Below are 25,733 nucleotides of genomic sequence, written 5' to 3'. Positions count from 1 at the left end.
TGGCTGAGGAAGTCTAAGGAGGATCAGAAGAGGCAAGAACAGCAAATAGTGCTTCAAGTGGGGGAGGAAGAGCTGCTATTCCCAGTGAGATGGGCGGTGTTGTTGTCTAGATTGTGTGTGTATACCCAGAGGAGATTGTTGGGTTTCTCAATCAGCTGTGGGTAAGGCAGAGGTGTCAGAGCAGTTCATTCATTTAGCCTGGAAGACATTGGAGTGTCAAGGTATACAAGTAGATCACTTTTCTAGCCATTCCATTTGGATAGGCAGAGCATCAGATTTTTCACATGCGAGGTTTCAGTTGAGGTTATTAAGTGGGCAGGTAGGTGGTCATCGAATTGATATAATGTTATGTTAAATAGGACTGCTTAGTGTCTACATTTATTTTATGTTACATAGATTGGCCTGTTATTGTGGCTAATTTGAGCTGCAGAATTTAAATGTTGCTGTAGTTAGTGCTTGCTATGAGGGAGTTAATTCTTTGGTTATTTTGTAGGTCACACAAGATGATCATTTTCGGACACTCATTTGTGTACTAAGCAGGAAGAAAGGCAACTATTTTTCTTCACAGTGACAAATTAGGTCTGATCCCTGTTAAATAGGAGTTCAGTTGGTGTGGTTATATGACATGAAATGGCACTAGTTGCATAAGAAGGTGAGGTATTTGTGGTGGCAGGAAGGAAAGGTTAAGTTAGTGTTGATTTGTTTATATGGGAATGATCTTGGTGTGATTCTGAAGTGCAGGTTGTTAGCACAGATGGTGACATTGTGGGCTTGAGGCAGAAGTTTTCAAATGTTTTGTTTGCTTGGTCAGAAAATATACCCAAACTTGTGTTGAAACAGGCACACTGTTTTAAGAGTTCGGAAGTAGCTAGTCATTTCAGGAATCACTGGGTGACCTACACAGCTACTTCTCTGGATTTTAAAGCATTACCACATTGGGATTTTGCAGATTAGGACCCTTCTTGGTGTAGGACAGACTGGGTCCATTTGAGAGACGTGTGTCTTGACCCATTTAATGTGAACATTTCTCTGTTGCTGGGTGATTTCATGCAAGGCAAGGACACAAAGCAGAGAGTCGAAAACTGGACCAGCCTGTAATGCAGGCTGGTGGACTTTTAGAGGGAACTTCAGAGGAGACAATCTCTATTGAGTGGGTGATAGTATGCTACTCAGACTAGCATGGGTTTGGTGGATTAATACTGCTGTTTATTATCAGTGGTGAGCAGTCAATGCTGATCGAATGTGTTTATGCATCTTGTAGTGTTGATTTTACTTAAGTACATCTTAGGATCTGCATAACTACATTGCTAAATACTTGCACCCTACTGTAGTGCAAGGAATAGTGCTACTACTGTTGTCACTATACTACTTACTATTACAACTTGCTACTACTAGTACTTTGATTTCAAGAATTCAAGTTCCATGTTTTTTGCTATTTGAGCTTTGAATAAACTGGTTTCACTGGCTTCGCTGGTCTGGTTATTGTGCCGCAGGAGGAACTGCACAACATCATTCCTACTGAATATCAGTGACTGCCTTCATTGAAAGATCATCTTAAATTGATATAGCAAGAATGGGGTACTAGTACTTTACTTAACTGATCTCAGAATGCGAGTTGTGTCCTTTATATTACTTATGCATCTATTTTAAAATATTTTTTCATTACTAAAACACTATTCCTTGAACTACAGTAGGGTGCATGTATTTAACAATGTAGTTATGCAGACCATAAGAACTACTTAAGTGAATTCTACACAGCTCTATCACTGAAAACGTTCTCAGTTCTGAATATTCCATTTTGAAGCAAATATTTTAAACAGAGATTCAATGGAAGAAATAGGTCTCTTGCGGTGATGGCATTTCAATGAAACCTAGTGACCCAAGGAAGAGAAATGACTGTGTTTTAAAGACTACTGCTGAAACCTCTTATTACTACTACTTGCTACTGCAACTTGCTACTACTAGTAGTCCTACTTGCAGTCACTATACTACTTTTTACTGCAACTTTCTACTACTATTACTACTACTTGTAGTCATTATACTACTTAGTACTACAACTTTCTACTACTAGTACTACTACTTGCAGTCACTTTACTACTTACTACTACAACTTGCTACTACTAGTACTACTACTTGTAGTCACTATAGTACTTGCTACTACAACTTGCTACTACTAGTACTGCTACTTGTAGTCACTATAGTACTTGCTACTGCAATTTGCTACTACTAGTACTACTACTTGTAGTCACTATAGTACTTGCTACTACAACTTGCTACTACTAGTACTACTACTTGTAGTCACTATAGTACTTGCTACTACAACTTGCTACTACTAGTACTGCTACTTGTAGTCACTATAGTACTTACTACTACAACTTGCTACTACTAGTACTACTACTTGTAGTCACTATAGTACTTGCTACTACAACTTGCTACTACTAGTACTGCTACTTGTAGTCACTATAGTACTTGCTACTGCAATTTGCTACTACTAATACTACTACGTATAGTCAATATACTACTTACTACTAGTAGTACTACTATTTCTAGTCACTGTATTATTTACTACTACAACTTTCTACTACTTGTAGTCATTGTTGTAGACTTGTATAGTTAAAGCAAATAATTATTTATTTAACAGCAATAATTTAAGAGATTGTGTCATAAAATGAGATGCCATTGCCACGCAAGCCCAGTGCTGCAAAAAATTAATAAAGATTAAACATTCTTAGAGATAAAGGCACAGACAGATATGAGTGTAAGTATTATACCTTCCAGTGAATATGGTCTACTTTATGTCTGAGGCCTGAGACTATAAGCATTCTTATTATTATGGTCCTACAACACCTTCAGCTATCAAGCCCAGTTTCTTTCATCATACATTAACAATCAAAGATGTGATGAAGGGAAGAATTTATTGCTGGAAGACCTCCAACTCCCAACAAGGGGAGCAATTAGAACAGATGTATACCCTCCCCCCAAAGGACCAATCACAATACCAGTAGATTGCCAGGCACCCAGTATTACTGCTGCACAGGTTAAAACAGCACTGTCCAAGACCAAGAATACAGCTTCTATGGGACCTGACAATATCCCTGGTTGCATTCTACATGAACTACAGAGTGAATTGGCACCTCACTTGTGTGCTCTGTTCAATCACAGCCTCACCTCAGACTTTGTCCCTGCCGAATGGCGCACTGCTATAGTTATCCCTCTCCATAAAGAAGGAGTGACTACAGACCCTGATGAGTCTGATATGCAAAGCTATGGAACGCATCACCATGGACCTAATAAACAAGGATATAGGGAATCTCCAAACTCTGGATCCCACACAGTTTGGTTTTGTGAAGTGTAGATCATGCCTGCTCAACTTGGTCGACTTCTTTGAGTCAGTCACCAGAGCTGTGGATGAAGGCAAGGTGGTTCATACAGCCTACCTTGATCTGGCCAAGGCTTTTGATACCATTCCCCACTCAGGAATCACAGAAAATCTCACTAAGTTTGACATCAACCCCTATATCACTAGGAGGGTTGCAAACTGGCTCACAGATAGAACCCACAGTGTGAAAGTAGCTGACTCCAAGTCAGACTGCGGATTAGTCACGAGTGGAGTCCCATAGGGTTTGGTCCTGGGCCCTCTCCTGTTTGGTATCTACTTCTCTGAAGTCCAGGCCAACAGGAAGGGATTCTGGCTGACAAAGTTTGCAGACGATTGCAAGTTTGTAGCTATTATTAACTCCCCGAGTGATGTTGACATCCTACAGAATGGCCTCACTGTGACCAATGACTGGTGTCAGAACCATGGCTTTAAGCTCAATGCCAAAAATTGTGTCATCATCCCGTTTGGCAAAAACCCAGTTCCCATGAATTACCAGATTCATGGTAGTCCACTGAACACAGAAGATGTTATAAGAGATCTGGGAACACAGGTTGACAGCAACCTCTCTTTTGATCACCACATTGCCACTGTGGTCAGAAAGTCCTTCTATGTAGCACATCTCATTACTAAAGGTTTTGCATCCAGGAAGAAAGAGATCATTGTCTCCCTCTACTCTTCCCTCATTAGGCCAATCATCATGTACAATGCCCCATTTGGCATGTACCTCACTAGACACCTGCAACAACTTGAGAGGCCACAAAAGTACCTCACAAAGAGGATCCTAGGCCTTAAACACTTGTCCTATATGGACAGACTCAAAAAAACTCCAACTATTCTCTGTCTCATATTGCCTACTTAGAGGAGATCTCTACTTGTCTTACAGAGCCATGCCTGACCCAGCTCTGTTAGAAATGTTACAGCTAAAGAAACCCCAATCACTCCACACCACATGCTCCAGAGTCCTCAACCTCATTACCACAATTAACAGAACATGCTGGAGGGACAGGTTTATAACCCAGAGACTGCCCATGCTATCGAACAGACTTCCTATACATGTCAAGCAGAGCACCTTGATGACCATCTTCAAGAGAAATCTTGATGAGTGGACGGGAAACAGAAAATTCACCCTGGGGATAACACCAGTAGCTCTACTCGACAGAGGCACTGGGAACTAAGGTCGGGGGGCACTATGCCAGGGTAAGCCTATGGCTAGGCTTGTAAAGGCCCCAGGGCCATCAGCCTAGTACACACCTATGAACCTATGAATCTATAATTAACTAAGGTTAATGGTGGCACAGCTGAAGGACAAAAGGAAAACAGGACAGTATGTTTTTCAGGTTGAAATGCACGTTTTCATGTATTTAGTCATTTAAATAGTACTTTTTTAAATATATGCAGCTTTATCACATGATTTGGAACTAACAGAGATAGCAGATATATCTATATATTATTTATTTTACCTGATATTGCTAAATAGTTGCATTTTTAATATATCTGTTCTCATATCTAGGACGATTATGATAGTGAAATTAAAACCATTTTGACTTTGTTAAAATTCATAAGGTGATTGTTTTCCATTTAGTGCATGGCATAACAATTCCTTAAAGAAACTGGACAGTGAATACACAATAAAGTATGTTCTATCTGTGTACTTTTAGACATTTAGTAAAATAAGATTTTTAGAGGGATTCCTAGCAAACATTCATGATCTTTCAGTATGTGAATTAAGGACATAATAAATGCACATGTTGACTTATTTTCTCAGCAGTCATACAACATTTAATTTGTTTGTGCTTAGCTGTGCACAGAGTGGCAATGGGCATCGCAACAGTCATCAAAGGAAGATAAATCAGCAGGAGGAGAGCTGCCAGAATCTGACCGATTTCACTGCAGCTCGCGTGCCAAGCAACATGGACATATTTACAGCCTATAATGAAAGCTTACAGTGCTCACATGAGTGTGTCAGTGCATCGGTACCCGTTTACACAGATGAAACACTGCATCCTCCAGCGATGTACAAGACTGCATACAATGGAAGCAGGTATGGTAGACATTACTCTATATATCAACTGACTGGATGTTACTGTGCCCAACTATTTATGTTTTAACGGGTGAACCATTGCACAAAATAATGTAGTGTTGCTACTCAAAGTTACTTATTGGAACGTGATTTTTTACAGTGTGGAACGTAATATTTCATGGCAGGGTTTAGCAGTGGGGTCATAGTTGCAATGCTTTTGAAATTGTGCCAAACTGGAAATACAATAATGTATGCTTTTCTCACTAAAATTTGTAATAGCCATGGTATAATTTCGCAAATGCTATTTTAAGTAATTTATTTCCAGTTTAGACAGTATCCATTCTTTGTGCACAAATAAACCATTGTTGGACCTATCAGAAATATTCAAACACAATTGCAGAATTTTGTAAAAGGAAGAGTCTGAACGAGATAAAATTGCATTCTAAAATTTAAAAAAAGATGTAGACATTTGTGAAATTATATGCAGCTGTGTGAGAGTGGCACAATTTCACCCTAATTAAGCAAATACTTTTTTTTGTTATTTCGCCCAGCACTAAAAAAATATAAGTATCTTATGGGTTATGGTATTAAATTCCATTGATCTCTGTCATAGGTCCTTAGTCACACTATTATTTTGTTTTGTCTAAATTTAGAATAAGTCAAAGATTTGACTGAGAAGTAAGTCTTGTCACTTACATGCTGTCTGATTTCCATTAGACTGGTACATTTTTTTGATTGAGTGTAAGTTAGCTCTGGCAAAATATATGAGTAATGAAATCAGTTGTTCCTGGGTAACAGATGAATTATAATAATTTGCGACTGATAAATCAAAGTATCATCCTTTTAATTGTTATGATTTGAATGCATTTTATGATTCGGTCATGTTTCTGGCTTACTTGATTAATTTTTAATTGTGCACCGCAGTTTAAGAGACTTCTATAACATTTAGTGCCCAAAAATCTGAATTGTAAATAATGTGGATCCAGATACAGACAAAATATAGTCATTTTGGTTTGTCATTTTTTTTTTCATTGACTACAACTGAATTTTATTGAAAGTTTTGCACAAGTAATTATAGAATCCTTATATAATAATATATCCTGGGCTTGAATCGACAACATCAGCATTTTTTTCTTTTATGTCCATACAATTTTAAGTTTAGGTATCATATGCCAGTATTCACTAATAATATGTATAATAACTGTCCAAATAAAATGAAGCATACATCAGTATGATAGATTTGTGGTCATAGTGGAAGTGCCTTATGGTATACATTTAAAGACGAACAATACACATATACAAAGACAGATATAAACACACACACACACACACACACACACACACACACACACCCACACACACACACACACACACACACACAGTTAACTGAGAAGTAATTATTTAAATGCGAATAATATCTAGAGTCACAATTCAATGGTTGTTCATGTCTACTTTTTATCCTTCATAGAAAAATTGAGACTAATTATCTAAACAGTCAGACTCATGTATATGTATGTAAGTGTATGGTATATATACAAATATACTTAATTTGTGTTTCCAGTCTGAAGAAAAGCAGTTCACTTCTAAGATGGAGGTTTAAATTAATCTTTGTTTTCTATCAATGGGGTATATTTTAAGCAGGTAATACATGACTTATTTGAAGTAGTCAATAGAAAGTGGTGACATTCTGTAAAACATAATGATAGTTGTAAACTATCAACTCTAAAAAATGAGAGGGTGAGATTTACAGCAATAGCTTGAATGCTAAAATTATAGGTAGTTCAACTAGATTTGCATTTTGTCACTGTTATAGTTACTTATGAGCCTTTACACACATTCTACTGGAAATTATAAAGATATATGTAGTTCATGCATACCTTTTTGAATTTATTTGAATGGGAATAATTTCTAGAGTCAAAATTTAAAGACTTTATGTCTGTTTCTTGTCATTTATAGAAAAAGTGAGGCTGATGATCAAGTCAGTCAAACACACTATGTGGTATGAAGCATTTACATTTTAGCAAAAAAGAGTTTATGGAAAAGAGACTTAATTTAGGATACAGCCAAAGCTATTTTCACAAGTTAAAATCCATCCCAGTTTTACTGATTGTGAATACAGAGGCATTTTTTCAGAAAGACTGGATCATGTGGCAACATCTCCAATTACAGTTTCAAGAACTGATTGTGGGAGAACAGACTCTTACAACATATATTTTTTCAGATTTTAGAAAACACTCACACAAAGGCAATAGTTTTGGATATGCCTTGTGAGATTCTTAGTTGAAGAGGGACCTGTTTGGCAGGACAGAGCCCACAGAAGCAAAGCTTATAGAAATCTTATTCAGGTCTCCTTATAATATTGAATTAATGCACTCATCAACAGCCTATATAATCCCTTATTGTGTATGAAAACATGGAGGAAACAGAATAATGGCAGAGCCGTCTACTGTAGTGCCTCAATAAATGACAGATTGTACGGTATCTGTAATTTCCAAACCTGCGTGTACACTAAACTCTTTATGCTCTTTCTAGTTAATTTCAACAAGCAGTGGCTTATTCAATTATGATGTTGAACAGTCAATCATAAGAGATGGTCTGTTTGTAATATGCAAGTATTTTAAGCACTATAAATTGAGCAGATCACAGATTTAGAAAAACGATAATAAATGCACAATGTCGACAATAGATGTAGCAGTATAATATAACCATAATAATTAGACAAAACTGAAAGCATTAATTTCTCCAGGTGATAACAACATACTATAAATATGTGCACCATCTCTTCCATTTATGTGTGTGCCGGGTACAAGGAGCTCTACAAAGCCATGCAACTTAAACGATAAGGCCTCCCTCAAGTATGCCTCCTTATGAGCAATATCTATCTACTTTCTATCTATCTATCTATCTATCTATCTATCTATCTATCTATCTATCTATCTTACTATATATATCTATCTATCCATCTGTGTGTCTATCTATCTATCTATCTATCTATCTATCTATCTATCTATCTATCTGTCTATCTGTCTATCTATCTATCTATCTATCTATCTACTCTCTTTCTATCTCACTGAGTACAACAATATGTTATTATTATGGTATGGTGCCTTCTACCAGTTACATTAAAATGACAGCCAAGCCAGGTTTTGATAAACAGTAGTGCATAGAGGTAAATGTTGTAGTCTCACCAATATGAATACTGTTGAATGTAGTCCTCAATAAGTCAAGGATTAGGTCAGTTTAATAGAAGTGAGCAATGCTCTATTTTTAAGCTGCATTAGATATTTTGCTTGCAAATGCCATGGATGACATTCTTGTTGAGTATAAAGGGATACACAATTTGGTAAAACATGGATTAGAGAGTTTTGAAGAGCACATTTGATATAACGCAGAGGTGGTTCTCAAACATAAAGCAGCTAATATCTTTATCTGGTTACTGCTGATCATCGTTATTTCACATATGTTTCATTGTGATGATCATTTTTATATAACCAACTAGTTTAAGTTCAGTATTTATCATTTTTGTCATAAGCTCGTTATTTACAAACCAGGTCCTTAGCTGCCATATTTATCTTGTGCAGAAAACTTGTGCATACAGTCATATTAATCTTGAGGAGAGCTTAAGTTATAATGCAGCTAAATTATCATGAATTTGTGTAGTACCTGTTGAACATAGCATTATAAGGAAAGATTATTCTCCTTTTTCTTCAACTAAGAGCTGACACAGATTGTATGGTTTACAGTGGATTTCATCCTTGTGGCGGCTTTGATATCTGTGTAGTAACTATAGAGTTCATCTTGACCTAGAAAGTACATTTTTCCATTAGATTTCTTTCTATCTAGTTGGTGAAGAATGTAGAAAATATCTATTTTCACTGATTCTGTAGATAAATTAAATGTCTACAGTAGTTAGAAGAGTGAGAGTTAAAAAATGAAGAAGGAATTCAAAAGAAATATGGAATTGTTAGTCTCCTTGCTGCAGTCTTTCAGTTTTTCAAACTCATGCACTATTTGTTGTAGTTAAGAACAAATGCTAAGTTAAGAAGTCAAATACAAAGTGATATGAATCACCTAGAAGCAGTGCTGTAGTCTCTAAAGGAGAATAAGGTAAAGAAATGTTGAGACACACCTCACGGTCATCACTTAAGAAAGAATCACCTGCAGCTATTTGGAAGGTTAACAACAAATTCTACACATTAACACCTTTCTTTAAGATATAGAACTAGTCTAGGATTGTAAGCCTGATTAGTTATTCAACATTTAGAAAGGTATGAACAATTACCTGTTATTGTAATAACTTCTGCTACAACTTTTAGCACATTATCAAGAAAAAAAGTGTTTGAAGTATTCTTTGTGTTCTATATAATTTATTATATACATTTTGGAAGAAGGACAAGTATAACAATTGAAAACTTTATAGAATGGCATTGCCACTGTGGATGTCCTTTAATGCAGCCAACTTCATTATTTCTGTGTTTGGTTTAGAAAAAGAGCATACTGCTCTAACAAATATTGCCATTTGGTGAAGGAAGGTTATTTGTAGTTTAAATAAGATGTTAAATCTTGTCTTCTGAGAAAATTCACTTCTTCATTCTCAGCATAATTCCAGTGTATTAAAATTGAAAATATTACTTTTAATTATTTGATTCATGATAAGAAGAAAGATATGAACAATTATTCTTTTAAGAAACTTCAGGCCTCTGTTCATACATTAGTGAGTTTCATTAACTGTAAAAAATATAATCACTCCACAGTGTTCAGCTTTTCATAAATAACTATAAAATTAGTTTTGCACCAGTCATTACACGGATATTAACTGGAAAAGAAGTATTAATGTTGTAGCCTCTGTGGATAGTAATTTAGACAATATTGATTTGCCAGTATCTACTTTATCCATTTCAAGATAGGGATGAAGCCAGAGTAAGTCTTGTAAATCAGTATATTAAAGGGGTCTATATTAGAAATCCAAAGATCCGTTTGAGCGAATCAGAAAAGAGCGACACGTATTGCGTGAACTATGGAAACGGTGAATGTCCAAAACCGCGAAATTCGAAATGTCAAATTGTCATGGTTGGCCCGTCTGCAGTATAGCTCCGTAAGGTAAGTGTGTGATAGTTACAGACCATAGGGTTAGGGTGTGGGTTAAGGTAAGTGCATAGATAGGTAATGTATGTAAGGGTTAGTGTCGGATTAGAAGTAGGGTTTGGTTAGTGTATGTTTATTTATTATGTTTGGGTAGGTAGTATGTAGCGCCGTGGGGTTGGCCGACTATGACGATTCGAGATTTTAAATTTCACGGTTTAGGGGGTTTGGCGTATTTGCGGTTCGGGCTATATGTGTAGCTGTTTTAGTATTCACTCAAATGAGTTTATGGTTTTATAATATAGACCCTATGAAAGACCATAAAAATAATATCAGGAAGGATAGTCATCTCTGTGACCTAGAAATTTAAAATCCTAACTGCAATAACCAGAGTTCATTTAGTGGCTCTGGCATTTGTAGGAGCTGCCAAGGAGTGGAATGAGTGATGAGACAGCAGCCTGCTTGCCTTTACCAGATGGTTAAAAAACTCCAGCTTTACTGCGTAGCATATCGCCTACTCCAAGGTGATCTCTGCCTAACATATAAAGCTGTCAAATCCAAAACTGTTGGACATGCTACACCTAAAGAAATCCCAATCCTTCCAAGCTACATGCTCTAGGGACCTAAACCTTGTCACCACAATAAACAGGACATGCTGGAGGGATAGATTCCTGTCCCAGAGACTTCCCATACTCTGGAACAGGTTAATCATCTATGTCAAGCAAAGTTCTTCATTAGTACTCTTCAAGAAAAATCTTGATGAGTAGATGGAAAATAGGAAATACACCCCGGGGATCACTTCTGTGTATCTGCTCGACATTGGCACAGGAAAATAACTTTCTTGGGTGGCGTAAGCCAGGGAACCTTGTTGGCTAGGCTTAAGTAGGCCCTTGGGCCGATAACCTAGTATCTACCTATGAACCTATGAACCTATGGAAGGGAGTCATGTGATGCATCTGAGCATGGCAACCTCTGCATTTGAGTTCTTGTGGAGGCTTATCCAACAGCAGTGTCCAGGTTGTGTTGCGGGCAAGTTCAGGGTAATGTTACCCATGGATCCTGGGAATGATCCTGCTTAATAACCAAGCCTCATTGGAGTTCCAGCCTTCAGAAAGACCTCCAAATGTAAAAAGGGAGTAGGGCCATACTACATGATGACTCAAAAAGGAGAAAATATATCCAGTCTGATGTGATGGTTTTCATTTGGCCTCTACAACTGACTTCCCCTAATAGTGAATGATCAGAATGGAAATGTAGACTTTAGGAACGCCAATGTGGGAGTTAAGCCTGGAATGGAAGTTTGATGTGGAGACTTATGACAGAAGCATTGTCTGGCAGTGGTGGACTTCAACTCTAAACCTGGCAGAGTGAAATACAAGAGTTTACAATAAAAATATTCCAGGAAGCATATCATTCTGATTCAAGCTACATGCATGCTGACATACACATGCATACAGACTAATGCACTACCCCCACACACACAAAAAAATATGCACGCACATACTTCTGACAATTCACCTGCAGATAGAGAGCCCAGCAAAATATGTTCTGAATATAGGGAAGACATGCAAAGACTACTCAGATGATGTTCTAACTAGGTATAAACACAAGACAAAACACTAATTACTGCTTATCTGCTCTGCTATGATAATTAATTATAATTACAGCAAAACTTCTATAAGTACCTTTGGCACAAACCATGGAAATGTTGCTTACAGGTGGCCATTAAATATAGAGTACTATGTATTCAAGAGCAGTGGCGGCTGGTGCCTTCAAATCAAAGGAGGGCTGCAGGAGACAGCTGAATGGGTGGGGCCAACTAGAATGGGGCGGAGCTATAGTACAGTGGGATCAATGCTGGCCATGTTTACCAATTTACATGAAATAAATGCTCAGTCACTATGGCGCATGCTGAATACTCTACACAGCACATTGTTATATGTATATACAGGTAGTCCAATCAAGACAAAATGAAGTGGAGAAAAAAATATTTCAATGCATTAGCTACATGAGAGCTTACTTAATATCTAGAGGGAAACAAAAAGGTTGTGACACATGAAAAAATAAATTACTTTTTAAATACATTACTGGAATGCCAGTCAAAATCAAGTATAAAAAAACAAGCAGCACTCAACTCAAAACACTTCGCCTTGCAGTTCTAATCATAATTTATATTCAGCTTTATAAAAGTACCAAGTAACATGCTGAAAGTAGCAGTCTCTGGGATACCCCCAGTCCCCACTTGTATAAATGTTTTTTATCCAAAGAAGACCTGCTGCCTGACAACTATCTACTTGTTTCATGAGGAAACATGATCAAAGTAAAAAAAATGAACAGCAAACAAGAAACAAACTCAAGATAAATTGCTTAAAGGATTACTGCACAGGTTATGGACCATACATGATAGATTGGCATTCTGTTTAGTTTACGGGTGAAGCCTGCAAAGATGACTGCAAGTCTTCAACATTTGTAGTGAGCTTCTGAAAAAACTGTAATCCTGTCCTTTATTACAAATACTGTCAGATGCATTTCAATACCTAAATATTCTCTGCATGGCAAAAACAAAAAGGCTTTCAATGTTGGTAATCCTTTAACAATATGCTTATTAAAGCTTACCTGCATCTTACAATCTCAGACAAGCTTACCTGATGGTCATTAAAGCATTGCTACTTAAACACAGAGCAACAAGCAGTGCAACAACATGCATTTTCTGAATAAAATTAATAAGCATAAATCAACAGTATAAAAATATGACAGAAAACCAGAACATTCTGCAAAATCAAGGACAGATGAAAAGTCACTGTAGTACTTGTGTCTACCTTGGATGGAGGGATACTTTGCACACTTACACTGTATAACTGCTCCTTGCTTTGCTTGGACACATCCAGAGTCACTACATGGGAGAGTGGGTTGCAACAAGCATGTCACAATTTGAAATGTCTCTGACTGACATTGATGGCCCTGACACCTTTGTCATACCTCTCAAACTCAGAGCAAGAAATCTGGGGAAAGGCATAAATAGAAGTGGAACAAAGGCCCAAAAATAAGGACAATTTTTAAATATTGCTCTTATAAACTTAGAAAGATAATAGAATAATATGTCTTGTATTAGTACAAATTTTCTGAAGGGTATGAAATCTGAAACTCAAATGTCTGTCATTATTTCCTAACTTCAGTCTTTAGTGATTTGCCACTAATTTGTCAGAAAACCACAATTTTAGGAAAAACGGACCAAAAATGTGATGCAAAAATATAAAATAGCCACACAATACAGCTGGGAACCTGTCAAAGAAGGGATACTTTTTAATATTAGTACTGTTAAGTTGAGCAGCTGACAAAATAAGAGAATCTACATGCATTTCTGAAATAAAAGTAATCTATAACTCTGATCATTACAGTTATTTCTTAATTGTAAACCCTCCACATTTTCTTCCAAAATTGCCATTTTGAAGAGGGATTATTAGGGGAGAGCAACATTTTGAGCCAAAGTCAGGGACAGTTGAGAAGTTTGGATATAACTAATTCTATAAAGTGATTTATTTGCACGTACCTCTCAACCTCTTAAAGCAGGAAATCTGGACAAGGCCAAATATATTGGGGGAACATGCAAACAGTGCTAAAAATTTCTGTTGTATAAATTTAGAGAGTTGGTAAAATAACAGGTCTTGCTTTAGCATGCATTTTTCTGAACAGTGTGAAGTCTGAAATGCAATGTCTGTCATTATTTAGTGACTTCATTCCTAAATGATTTGCCAGAAAACCACAAATTTTATGAGGGACAAACCAAAAATAAGAAGCAAAAATCTATTAATTCTGCAAAAACTGTACAGTTAAGAGGTTTAGTTCAGCCAGGGCTGTCTGAATTTGCCATCCTCCCCCACTCACAAAATCATGGTCGAATGGGGCCTCCCCTGTGCAGCTATTCCAATGTCCCATTACTTGGCTATTTTGCCCCATTTACCGTAAACACTATAATGTGCATACTGCTTTACTTCTGTGATGATTTGGATTTAATTTAAAAGTTTTATTTTACATTTTACAGCACAAACACTAATAGAATTCTGCTAAACAAAGCAATGTAGTCTCACAATGAAAATAGACTTAGCATTAAAACTTCTCTGCCCTTGAAACTCACATGCATTGAAACAGCACTGAAACCCACATTCAAAGAAAATACATATACCAGAATACAAGCAGCTTGATATATGTCAGGCAGTTTTACATACTGCAAGATTAATGGATTTTAGAAATGCAATTTTAGATAATAAATCCCTTAAACAAGTCTTGACAACCGATTCTGATATCTGATAAAAGGTGTAGGGAACAGAATAAAACAAAGTGGGGTTTGTTGCCTGATTAGAGCACACCCTAAAATAAAATAAGGCATATGTTATTTCCACCAGGTGCTTTTAGCACCAGGGCATGTTCTTATCTGACAACAGATCGCACCTCATACTATCTTCTTCTACTCATAAAAGTCCGCCTCAACAAAGCACACAAACAAATAAATAAATAAATTAAAATGAATAGAAGATGAAACCAACAGTAAAAATGATTACTTAGAAAAAAAAAATGATTAAAGACACAAACACATACAAGCACACAAACACACATGCACACATATGCATACAAACATACACAGACATGCATGGTTATTTGTTTAAAGGTTGGGAGGAGTGGTAACATTTTATAACTGCAGAACTGTACAAAACCATCACATTTAGCTTTCATATAATTCATTCACTTATCTTGCTAAAAAGTCATGTACAGAGAAAGCATCTCAGCTATTTTTGGGTCTGTTTTTATTACTGCATTTGTTATCTCCGAGTAACATTACACATGAATATCAGATGAAGAATCTAACAGACTACTGACTCATTTGTTTACATTTGTTGACTGTGAAGAACCACTACCTGAGCCTATGTCCCTTATTTAGGAAAGCCCCGAAGTGGTATTTATACTGACTGGGGAAATTTGTCCAGGAAATTGGGGGAAGCTTCCTTATTTGTTTTACTCTGATAGCCGTTATGAGATCATTAATGAGCACTTGAACTGAAAATAATTTGGTCAGGTGTGACTACTATTTAATGTTTCATCTGAAAGCTGGCTCCTCAGGAGTGCAAGCACTCCCCTCATTCTGTACTGTATATCAATATTCGAATAAGAATCTATGAGCATGGTGTGGTGTGGATATACAAAACATGCTCTTCTGATGTTTCTCAAATCAAAGGTAAGTATATTATCTGTTGAGCCATTTGATGGCATTAAATATAGGGAAGACATTTGACTGTTGTAGTGTTTCTCTTCAATATTCAGTACATAATGGGGCATGCCATGATACTGCATTACATTATGAGAGGGAAGTTTTATGTCAGACAAGAAAAATAAAATTCTCTAAGCAAGTGCTGTGCAGCATGAATTATAGTGCATTGTGTCTATGTGTTGCTTGCCTAAAATATGGCAGTTATAACATATGTAAACAAAATGGGAAAATATTCCTGATAGCCAGTCAGTGCAAATAAAAATGAAACCCCACTTTTACAAGCCAGCAAACACCTGCCTGTTTGTTTTAAATATGCTTAGAAATGACTTGTCTATTGTCATAAATATGAGTGGATCTGCTGTTTTACAGTTATCATGTAACTGCTTCTAATATCCATGAATATATCAAAAATCTAAACAGTATCAAAATGTTATTTTACCGCACTATTCTAATTCTGCTTTGTTATAAGCATATTTATCTTTGATAACATTTTTAAATACATGGAACAGTACAATTCACACTGTTTTAAAACACATGGAACTGTGCAGTTCAAATCAACATAGGCAATAGTGTCTTTTATTTCCAGTCATGAAGATATGTTCAGTGATGTACTCCATTGCAACATGGCTCCCAGACTATTCCAGAGTGACCCATCATCCTGATACCAAATATCTTGCATGATTATCCCAAGTGTTCAACCCCCTTATTCAGGATCACCAGTGCCCCAACACACACACACACACACACACACACACACACACACACACAAACACACGCACACACACACACACACACGCACACACACACACACACACCACACACACACACACACACACACACACACACACACACACACACACACACACACACACACACACACACACGTAGACACACACACACACACACACACACACACACACACACACACACACAAACACACCTTTCCTTTGCATACCTATTTCCTGCAAAAGCAAGCAATAACCATTTCTCCATAAGCCACCATAAGAGCAAGTATCTGCCTGCAATAAGCCTCATGTTGCAAAGCTCCCGTTTCTCCATACGCTGCCAGTAAAGTACCTGCCTGCAATCCAAAAGCTCCATTTGTGCCCTCATTCAGCAGCCACTAGTTCCATTTCTGGAATGCCGGGCAAGCCTGCATGCATGTGTTCTGAACATAGACTGTAGACCTTGCAGTCCAATCCCATTCCAGTCTATGTGGCTGTAACCGCATAGACTTCTGGGGCATCTGTGAGACTGCTGCCTTCTTCCAAATCCAGACTGGTTAAACAGCAGTCCAGATTCGAGTTTCCACTCACGCATGCGTGAGTTTTGGGATTTTTTTTTATTTTTGGTTTTCAGCTGGGGGGCAGTCCTGCAGTCCAATAGGACGAGCCAGCACTGCCTACAAATTAACAGGTGTAAAACAGATTGCAGTCAGGATTAGATGGGATGCCTCTTCATCACAGGATCTATATACCTACACCTATACTTACATGTATTAGATAGGATGCGTCTTCACTGCATGATGTACACACCTACACCCATACATATACCTATTCTATAGGATGCCTCTTCACTGCAGGATGCATATACCTACATCCACACTTACATGTATTAGATGGGATATCACTTCTTCACAGGATGTATATACCTACACTCTTTCTTAAACCTACTAGATGAGATGACTCTTCATTGCAGGATGTATACACCTACACCCTTACTTAAACCTATTAGATGAGATGCCTCTTCATCGCAGGATGTATATACCTACACCCTTACTTAAACCTATTAGATGGGATGCCTCTTCATCACACGATGTGCATACCTACACCCTTACTTACACCTATTAGATGGGATGCCTCTTCATTGCAGGATTTACACACCTACACCCATACTTACACCTATTAGATGGGATGCCTTTTTATTGCAGGATACATATACCTATACCCAAACTTACACATATTGGATAGGACACCTCTTCATCATAGTATATATACACCTACACCCATACTTACACCTATTAGATGGGATGCTTCTTCATCACAGGATGTACACACCTACACCCTTACTTACACCTTCTAGATGGGATGCCTCTTCATTGCAGGATTTACACACCTACACCCATATTTACACCTATTAGATGGGATGCCTTTTTATTGCAGGATACATATACCTACACCCAAACTTACACATATTGGATAGGACACCTCTTCATCATAGTATATATACACCTACACCCATACTTACACCTATTAGATGAGATGCCTCTTCATCACAGGATGTATATACCTACACCCTTACTTAAACCTATTAGATGGGATGCCTCTTCATTGCAGGATTTACACACCTACACCCATACTTACACCTATTAGATGGGATGCCTTTTTATTGCAGGATACATATACCTATACCCAAACTTACACATATTGGATAGGACACCTCTTCATCATAGTATATATACACCTACACCCATACTTACACCTATTAGATGAGATGCCTCTTCATCACAGGATGTACACACCTACACCCTTACTTACACCTATTAGATGGGATGCCTCTTCATTGCAGGATTTACACACCTACACCCATACTTACACCTATTAGATGGGATGCCTTTTTATTGCAGGATACATATACCTATACCCAAACTTACACATATTGGATAGGACACCTCTTCATCATAGTATATATACACCTACACCCATACTTACACCTATTAGATGGGATGCTTCTTCATCACAGGATGTACACACCTACACCCTTACTTACACCTATTAGATGGGATGCCTCTTCATTGCAGGATTTACACACCTACACCCATACTTACACCTATTAGATGGGATGCCTTTTTATTGCAGGATACATATACCTATACCCAAACTTACACATATTGGATAGGACACCTCTTCATCATAGTATATATACACCTACACCCATACTTACACCTATTAGATGAGATGCCTCTTCATCACAGGATGTATATACCTACACCCTTACTTAAACCTATTAGATGGGATGCCTCTTCATCACAGGATGTACACACCTCCACCCTTACTTACACCTATTAGATGGGATGCTTCTTCATCACAGGATGTACACACCTACACCCATACTTACACCTATTAGATGAGATGCCTCTTCATCGCAGGATGTATATACCTACACCCTTACTTAAACCTATTAGATGGGATGCCTCTTCATCACAGGATGTACACACCTCCACCCTTACTTACACCTATTAGATGGGATGCCTCTTCATTGCAGGATTTACACACCTACACCCTTACTTACACCTATTAGATGGGATGCCTCTTTATTGCAGGATGCATATACCTACACCCAAATTTACACATATTGGATAGGATGCCTCTTCATCGCAGTATGTATACACCTACACCCATACTTACACCTATTAGATGAGATGCTTCTTCATCGCAGGATGCATATACCTACACTCTTACTTAAACCTATTGATGGGATGCCTCTTCATCACAGGATGTACACACCTACACCTTTTCTTGCACCTATTAGATGGGATGCCTCTTTATTGCAGGATGCATATACCTACACCCAAACTTACACATATTGGATAGGATGCCTTTTCATTGCAGAATGTATATACCTACACCCATACTTACTCTGCAAGCACCACTACTACTGACACAGCAAAGGAACTCAATTTCACATATTGACATGTTTTTGGGATGTGGGCAGAAGCAGAATATGGTGAGTACTCACCATGTCATACCTCACGGCTGTATAACAGGAATCTGTAATCGCACCACTACACACATATTCAAATTAGCAAGGTTTGAAAAAGTAGTATTGATTTCCAGCCTTCTTAGGCTTGTGACAGAACACCTAGTGGACTTTTACACATCTGAACCAGTTTAAACTGAAAAAAACAAGTATAGATATGTGCAGAATGCTCCACATGTATATAAGGTGACACATGCTGACAAGAATTTTCACAGACTGGCTGTAGGCACCAGCCAGGCCAGAACTGCTGACATTTTCCATAAGATACTGTGGTTAGCTGTGGAGGGCACATTTAACCTATCGTCTACGCAAATTAATTTAGGATTTTATTATTCACTCTAAAGGGTTACACTACATGTTCACCCACTTTTGGCTTTTATATGGTTAGAAAAGGGAAAATATGACAGCCGGAACTAGGAACATAAAAGGAACACATCAAGAGAATTTTTCTGGTGGAGGTTGGGAGAATAATCACTTTGTTTATTGTAGGAACAGATCCTCATTGTTTCAAAATTTTATAATAAGGGACACTGGGAGTGTGTCAGAGAGATGGCTTTAAGGAATTTTTTTGACAAAAATATTGAAAGCAGAAAGCTAACACTGTGAGAGGTGACAAAGCCCTACAGATAGGAGACAGACACAAAGGTAGGATGAGGAAATTCATGAGGCAGTCTCCAACCTGATGCAGAAGAATTCAAATATTATACCACCCTGATTAACCCACAGGAGGTAATTCCAGTGGTGTGGGGGGAAGCTGCTGGTGGCTCATTGGTCGGAGCAGACTAGGTCAGTGAGTCTTCTACCAGCCAGAGGACAGGTTTGGAATGGCACCAGTGCCATTCCATGGTCCTGTCAACCACACCTTCTATCAGGTCCAGAAGTCTAGTACCTTTGCTTACTGACTGCCTCAGTGAAGAGTCCACAGGGGAGAAGGTACTGTGTCTGCCTTGTAGAACAGTACCTGGTAGGGCAGGGGGAAGTGGTGAGTGTTCCCATACCAGGGAAGCTTGCATTTGTTCTGTCCTGGTCACTGCTGGACCTGCAGAAAAAAGAACACAAAAGGAGAAAGGAAATAATAATAAAAATGAGAGAGAAATAGAGTATGTTAAGTAGCAAATTATTTTATTTTAACTACAGAAAAGAAAAACATTCCTTTTTGAATATAAAAGCATCATTAAGCAATGTTGCACATGTTGCATGTAGTTATGCAATGAGTGAATTCTGCCAAGCTCTGCTGGGAGGTCATTGGTATTATTCCTTCTAGTGTAATACGAATGAATAACTGTGTTAAAGTTTGCAATGAAATGTCATAGGCAATGTGTAAATTATGCATTGTAACAGAAAATACTGACAATTACTGTTTTAGTAATAGGAACACTTTTAGTAGCGAAGTGCTTATTATTGACCTAATACATCTCTATTCACTTCAGTTGTTCACAAAATGCAGTTACTATTGATATGATAATATGACAAGTGGAAATCTGTTACTTCATTATGCAATGCTGCCTTATTCTAATTTTAAATATGTATATTTAATTTCCTTATCTATTTGCTATCGTTAAATGGTGGTCACACCAACCTAGTTACTTTCCACTGTTAATGGTCCCTGCTGATTTCCTCATCATCGTGGAGATATGAAAAAGTATGTGATTTAAGGCAATTCAATATTGCTGTTTCTAGTATCTTTAATAATAAATCTTATGGTACACCAACACCACCTTATATCCTTCATTGTGTGCAGTAATCCATTCTCTTGTTCTTAGGAAAAGTAGCATGTTGCTCTGTAAATGTATGACTGGGTGAAAAGGAAATATTTTTTAAAAATATGCTTACTGTTAGAACATCGAATATTTAACAGTTTGAATCACTAAAGGTCGACCTTTAGTGATCGAACTGTTAAAACATTGAATGTTCAGAAAAAAAAAAAAAACTAAACAGTGTAAGCAGGGTACATACCCCCGCTACTTAAATATACCAATTCTGAGATTGCACTACATTGAAGTAAATGGAAATCTCCCCTTATGGAGATTTCTGTTTACTTGTTCGATGTTCTGCAGTTTTGCTATTCGTGTGTCGACAATGTCAGATTCGACATTGTCGGCTTTCGAGAATTTAATATAGACCCAAAAAGATATGCCTCCTGTAAAACAATCATAGTTTATATGCTTTTGCTGCTGGAAAGGGATGCTCTGCAACTTTAAATAAAATTGTTACAGGCAGCACTGAACATCCATGAGTTGATACATTCAGAGGCTATTTCATAATGGAAATATCACCTTATTTAATCTCTTTCCTGTGTGGAGGGAACTTGCTCTACTGAGCTATCTATCCCATGGTTAACAGTCTGCTACCATGGCAACCTCAGCAGGTAGTCAGGTTCATGATGGCCAGAGTCATACAGGTGTTGGCTCACCTGCAAACAACTTTTAAATGTCCAATATAAGCTACAAGGAATTATTGCCTCTAATGCTTAACTCCTAAAATGTGTCTTTATGATTGACAGTACTTCCATGGTATTACAAAGATGTCTTCACTGTTATTTTTCTATGTCATTCATTGAGGTTTAAATTATTGCACTTTGCATCAGTCTACAGCTAATCGACATTACTTATCTCAAATAACTTTCTGCACTACCCATGACCTCTCACTCTCTGTTGGGTGTTTTGCCTCTATATGTAGCAATTGTTGACGATGAGGAAACTTCAGGAAATCCAGCAGTACCTTTTTAACAGCAGTTTGCATTTTGGCACATTATACTACTACTACCTTTTAAAATACCTCCCTGCATAACAGCATAAAGGTTATTAATACTTAAACAATTACAGTTTATAAAGATTTTAATATACCACAAGTAATAATATCAATACAATAACATAGCCAAATTGAATTTCAATAAATAACAAGTGCAACTAAGAATGTTATATAGCAGCTATACCAATTGTTTTACCAAACCCACAAGAAATTTTAATTCTACTGTTGTGGCCAACTTATAAAGAATTAGTACTGCATTAAATATATTTGTACACAACTATATGACACTTGGTCATATACTGATATATATGACACAAACATGATCGAGAAAAACTCCTTTATCTTGAATTGATAGAAAATTTAAAAAAAATTATAAGACAGTGTTTTTTGCAGGGGAGCAATCCCCCTGCACCCCCTGCTAGTTATATATGCCAACTTCATGATATTTCTATATTGAGGAAAGATCAAACTTCTTGATCCCCACAGTTTGTGATCTCACACAGAAACAGTGCCAGCAATGTTCAATGAGCTCTGCCATCTTTGTTCCATGCATTGATCGTACAATTCGACCAACTGAGTTGTACTCATATATTCCATATAAAAGAGAGAGACAGAAAGACAGAAAAAGAGAAAGCAAGCTTAATATAGTATATAGGTATTATTCTAATATATGGGTAATAGAGTACTTAATATAGAGCTCTGGCCTTCAAGTCTTGTACCTCTGAATCCCAGTTGGCCAGATTAGCCCTCCTGCACTACTACAGGTCAATGTACTTGTGCCTGCACTGTTTGCCAGAGGATGCCTGTCAATGAAGACAGCAGGTCCACCAACTCTTCTCAAATATTGTTTTTTTTTCAGCTCCCGCAAGGAAGGCCTGCTCCAGCTTCAGTATGTATGACTCCTGCAGCAGAGAGAAATAAATCTTGTTATCTTTTTCAGACCCCCTTGAGGCACAATTCTGGACTTTAGTGAATTGCATGGTAATGAACAGTGGTTACGAATGAGATGTGCAAGTGTGAAGTAAGGAGCAATAGGGTGTGACATCAGTATAGGGTTACATTTTCAAATGAACAAAGTGGAAAAGATGTGTAAAATAATATGACATTTTTCAAGGCAGGCTGTACCCATGACCACTGCAGAGGACTAAATTATTTTTCTTAGAAGTAAATGTTAATGCTAACCTTTGTGTTATTTGATATGTTTGTTCTGGTTTACATGTTGAAAGTGAGTTCCCATAAAGCTACATTGTTTTCTGTAGCTCTTACAGCGATGTCACAAAATAATTATTTGCACGAAAATCTCAGTAAATGTGCCATTTACTCAACTTGCATCACATGATACAGCTTCTCTTTTATTATATGAAAAAAGGTCAAGTGATAACCCTACAGCCTGAGTGGCTGAGAGGTGAACATAGATCGTCACAAGGATGAATACACCTCATTCACAAAGTGTGGAGTGCCACATTTCATATGAGCCTTACGTGGCACATATACGCAAGCTTGTGCAAAGCGCAGCTCATTCACACACTCTGAGTGGTGCTACACCAATAAGAGCAGTTACACATGGGCAATAATGTGATTGATGATGCTAAGCATGGCTTATGGTCATTGGAATACAAGAACTTCTTAAATCAAACCACATTTAGACCAATCTGATGTTTTAAATGCCACTATGTTTACATGATTGTTAAGGAAAAGCACAGCTTGCTTGAAAAGGATAGAAACCACAGAGATAACAGTGCGTTAATGACAAAAAGAAGTTATTGTATATCACAGTGAAGTCTTCAAGATTAGCGTGCTTTATTGGTAAGGCCAGAAGCAGTTCAGTACTTGTCTGTTTACACCTGAAAGATGTTGGAATGAGTATGGTGCCATTTTCAGTGGTGTCTACATCTGTGAAGTGGTTACTGCAGTCACTGATATCCCACAATGGGAATAGACCAGGAGCACAGTGCAGGCCATCTTCCTTTAAGTAAGGAAGGACAGAGTATGACAAGTTAATGATCACTGTACTACATCCTTACAGCAAGCAATTATAGGTGTGCATTTTACTATGTACTGTCATACACATATTGCTGCAGGGGAATGCTTAACAGACAGACTATTGCAAAGGAAAGACAAATCTAGACCTCAGAGTTAATATGCCATTGTGCTTGGGATACATTTTTTGAATTCTACAGTGACATGCATGACCTATAATTTCTTGAAGTAACATATGTGAGGAACATTTCATTGTTGCCTAACATGTACTTGCAGGTTAGGAAATGGTGCATCAGAACAGAGCAAGACATGAGGAGAATCACATCCTAATGGATGTTCTGAGGACGTATAGAAAAAATCTTTCCAGAAAAGGGAGATCAAAACAGTCATGGAGAACTAAGGCATGGAATCAAGTAGTGGCTAACATTAATGCTGTGGTGAGAAGAAACCACACCTTGGCACAGTCTAGAAAGAGGGAAAATCATATGGTGGGACATATCAAGACAAAAGCTAGACAGAATGTAATTGCCCATAGAGGATTCTAACCTCTAATACCAGATAAGGTGGACATTTTCTTTCTAAGGGGTGACCACATTGATGCAGATAAGGATACTGCAGGGATTAACCTAGGTGGTCTTGACATCGGTAATTTCAGACCATATAAGATCCGCAGTCAGACAGTCTGGAAGATTATGGCATAGCTGGCATTACTAAATTTTGCTGACGTACTTGGAGTGATACCTATGTACATATAACTCTAACATATTTCATTGTCAGGTACTCCATCAATTCTGGTGTGGTACAAACTCTAGAGACACTGCATGACAAGCATGGGCATCATACCTTTATGGAAAAAAAATCAATTTAAGTGTCATAGATCGCATTAACCACATCTTAAAGTATTCATTGGCTTATAGGTTCATGGGTAAATACTAGGCTAGCTGCCCTTTCTGGCCATTTTAAGCCTAGTCAGTTTCCCTTCTGGTTCCAGAATTAACATATTCCATTTGGTGTTAGATGGGCCTTACCCATGCCATGGATGAGAATTTATATATTACCCCTCTGGAGAATAACTGGGATCACATTATAGATAATTGGAGGGGATCCAAGTATTTAGAAGCTGCATCTATCCATTAGTAGCACAGGAGGCAGTCCTCGGGTAAAATTTCTCTTTCCCATCCACAGATCTAAGTTGCAGTGAAATATGGACAGATATGAGCTTTGTTTTACGTGGATGGGTAGCTTGTTCCAGGGCAGCAGTACCCCCTGTAAGATAAACTTTTTCCTGCAAGTCTTTCTATTTTGTAGAAAAAGCGACTTAGATTCCTATGCTGAGCATTTCTGACGCATTTGAATAGCAGATGTGCAGTAAAATCCATCAGAATTGGGTCAGAAGATGCCTTGTATGCCAGACACTAATCACCTCTTAGCAGCCTGTAGAATACGAAGTATAGTTACAGGGTTTTCACTCGATCCTTGTAAGACATATTGTTTATGCC

The 25,733-nt window shown here is 37.6% G+C and overlaps 1 protein-coding gene across 2 annotated transcripts in view; it reads left to right on the top strand.

Moving 5' to 3' along the window:
• AJAP1 (adherens junctions associated protein 1) overlaps window positions 1–25,733 on the top strand; it is a 1,259,307-nt gene that overhangs the window by 980,211 nt on the left and 253,363 nt on the right. For both annotated transcript variants that reach the window (XM_044062794.1, XR_006363642.1), the window contains exon 4: window positions 5,178–5,420. In XM_044062794.1, coding sequence (XP_043918729.1) covers window positions 5,178–5,420 — 243 coding nt within the window. The remainder of the gene's footprint in view (window positions 1–5,177; window positions 5,421–25,733) is intronic.

The sequence above is a fragment of the Protopterus annectens genome, chromosome 2.part1 (genome assembly GCF_019279795.1).
Source record: "Protopterus annectens isolate FY-2018-M chromosome 2.part1, PAN1.0, whole genome shotgun sequence".
Taxonomy (NCBI): domain Eukaryota; kingdom Metazoa; phylum Chordata; order Ceratodontiformes; family Protopteridae; genus Protopterus; species Protopterus annectens.
Note: the sequence above shows the minus strand (reverse complement) of the source record. Positions and strands in the feature narration are given on the sequence as shown.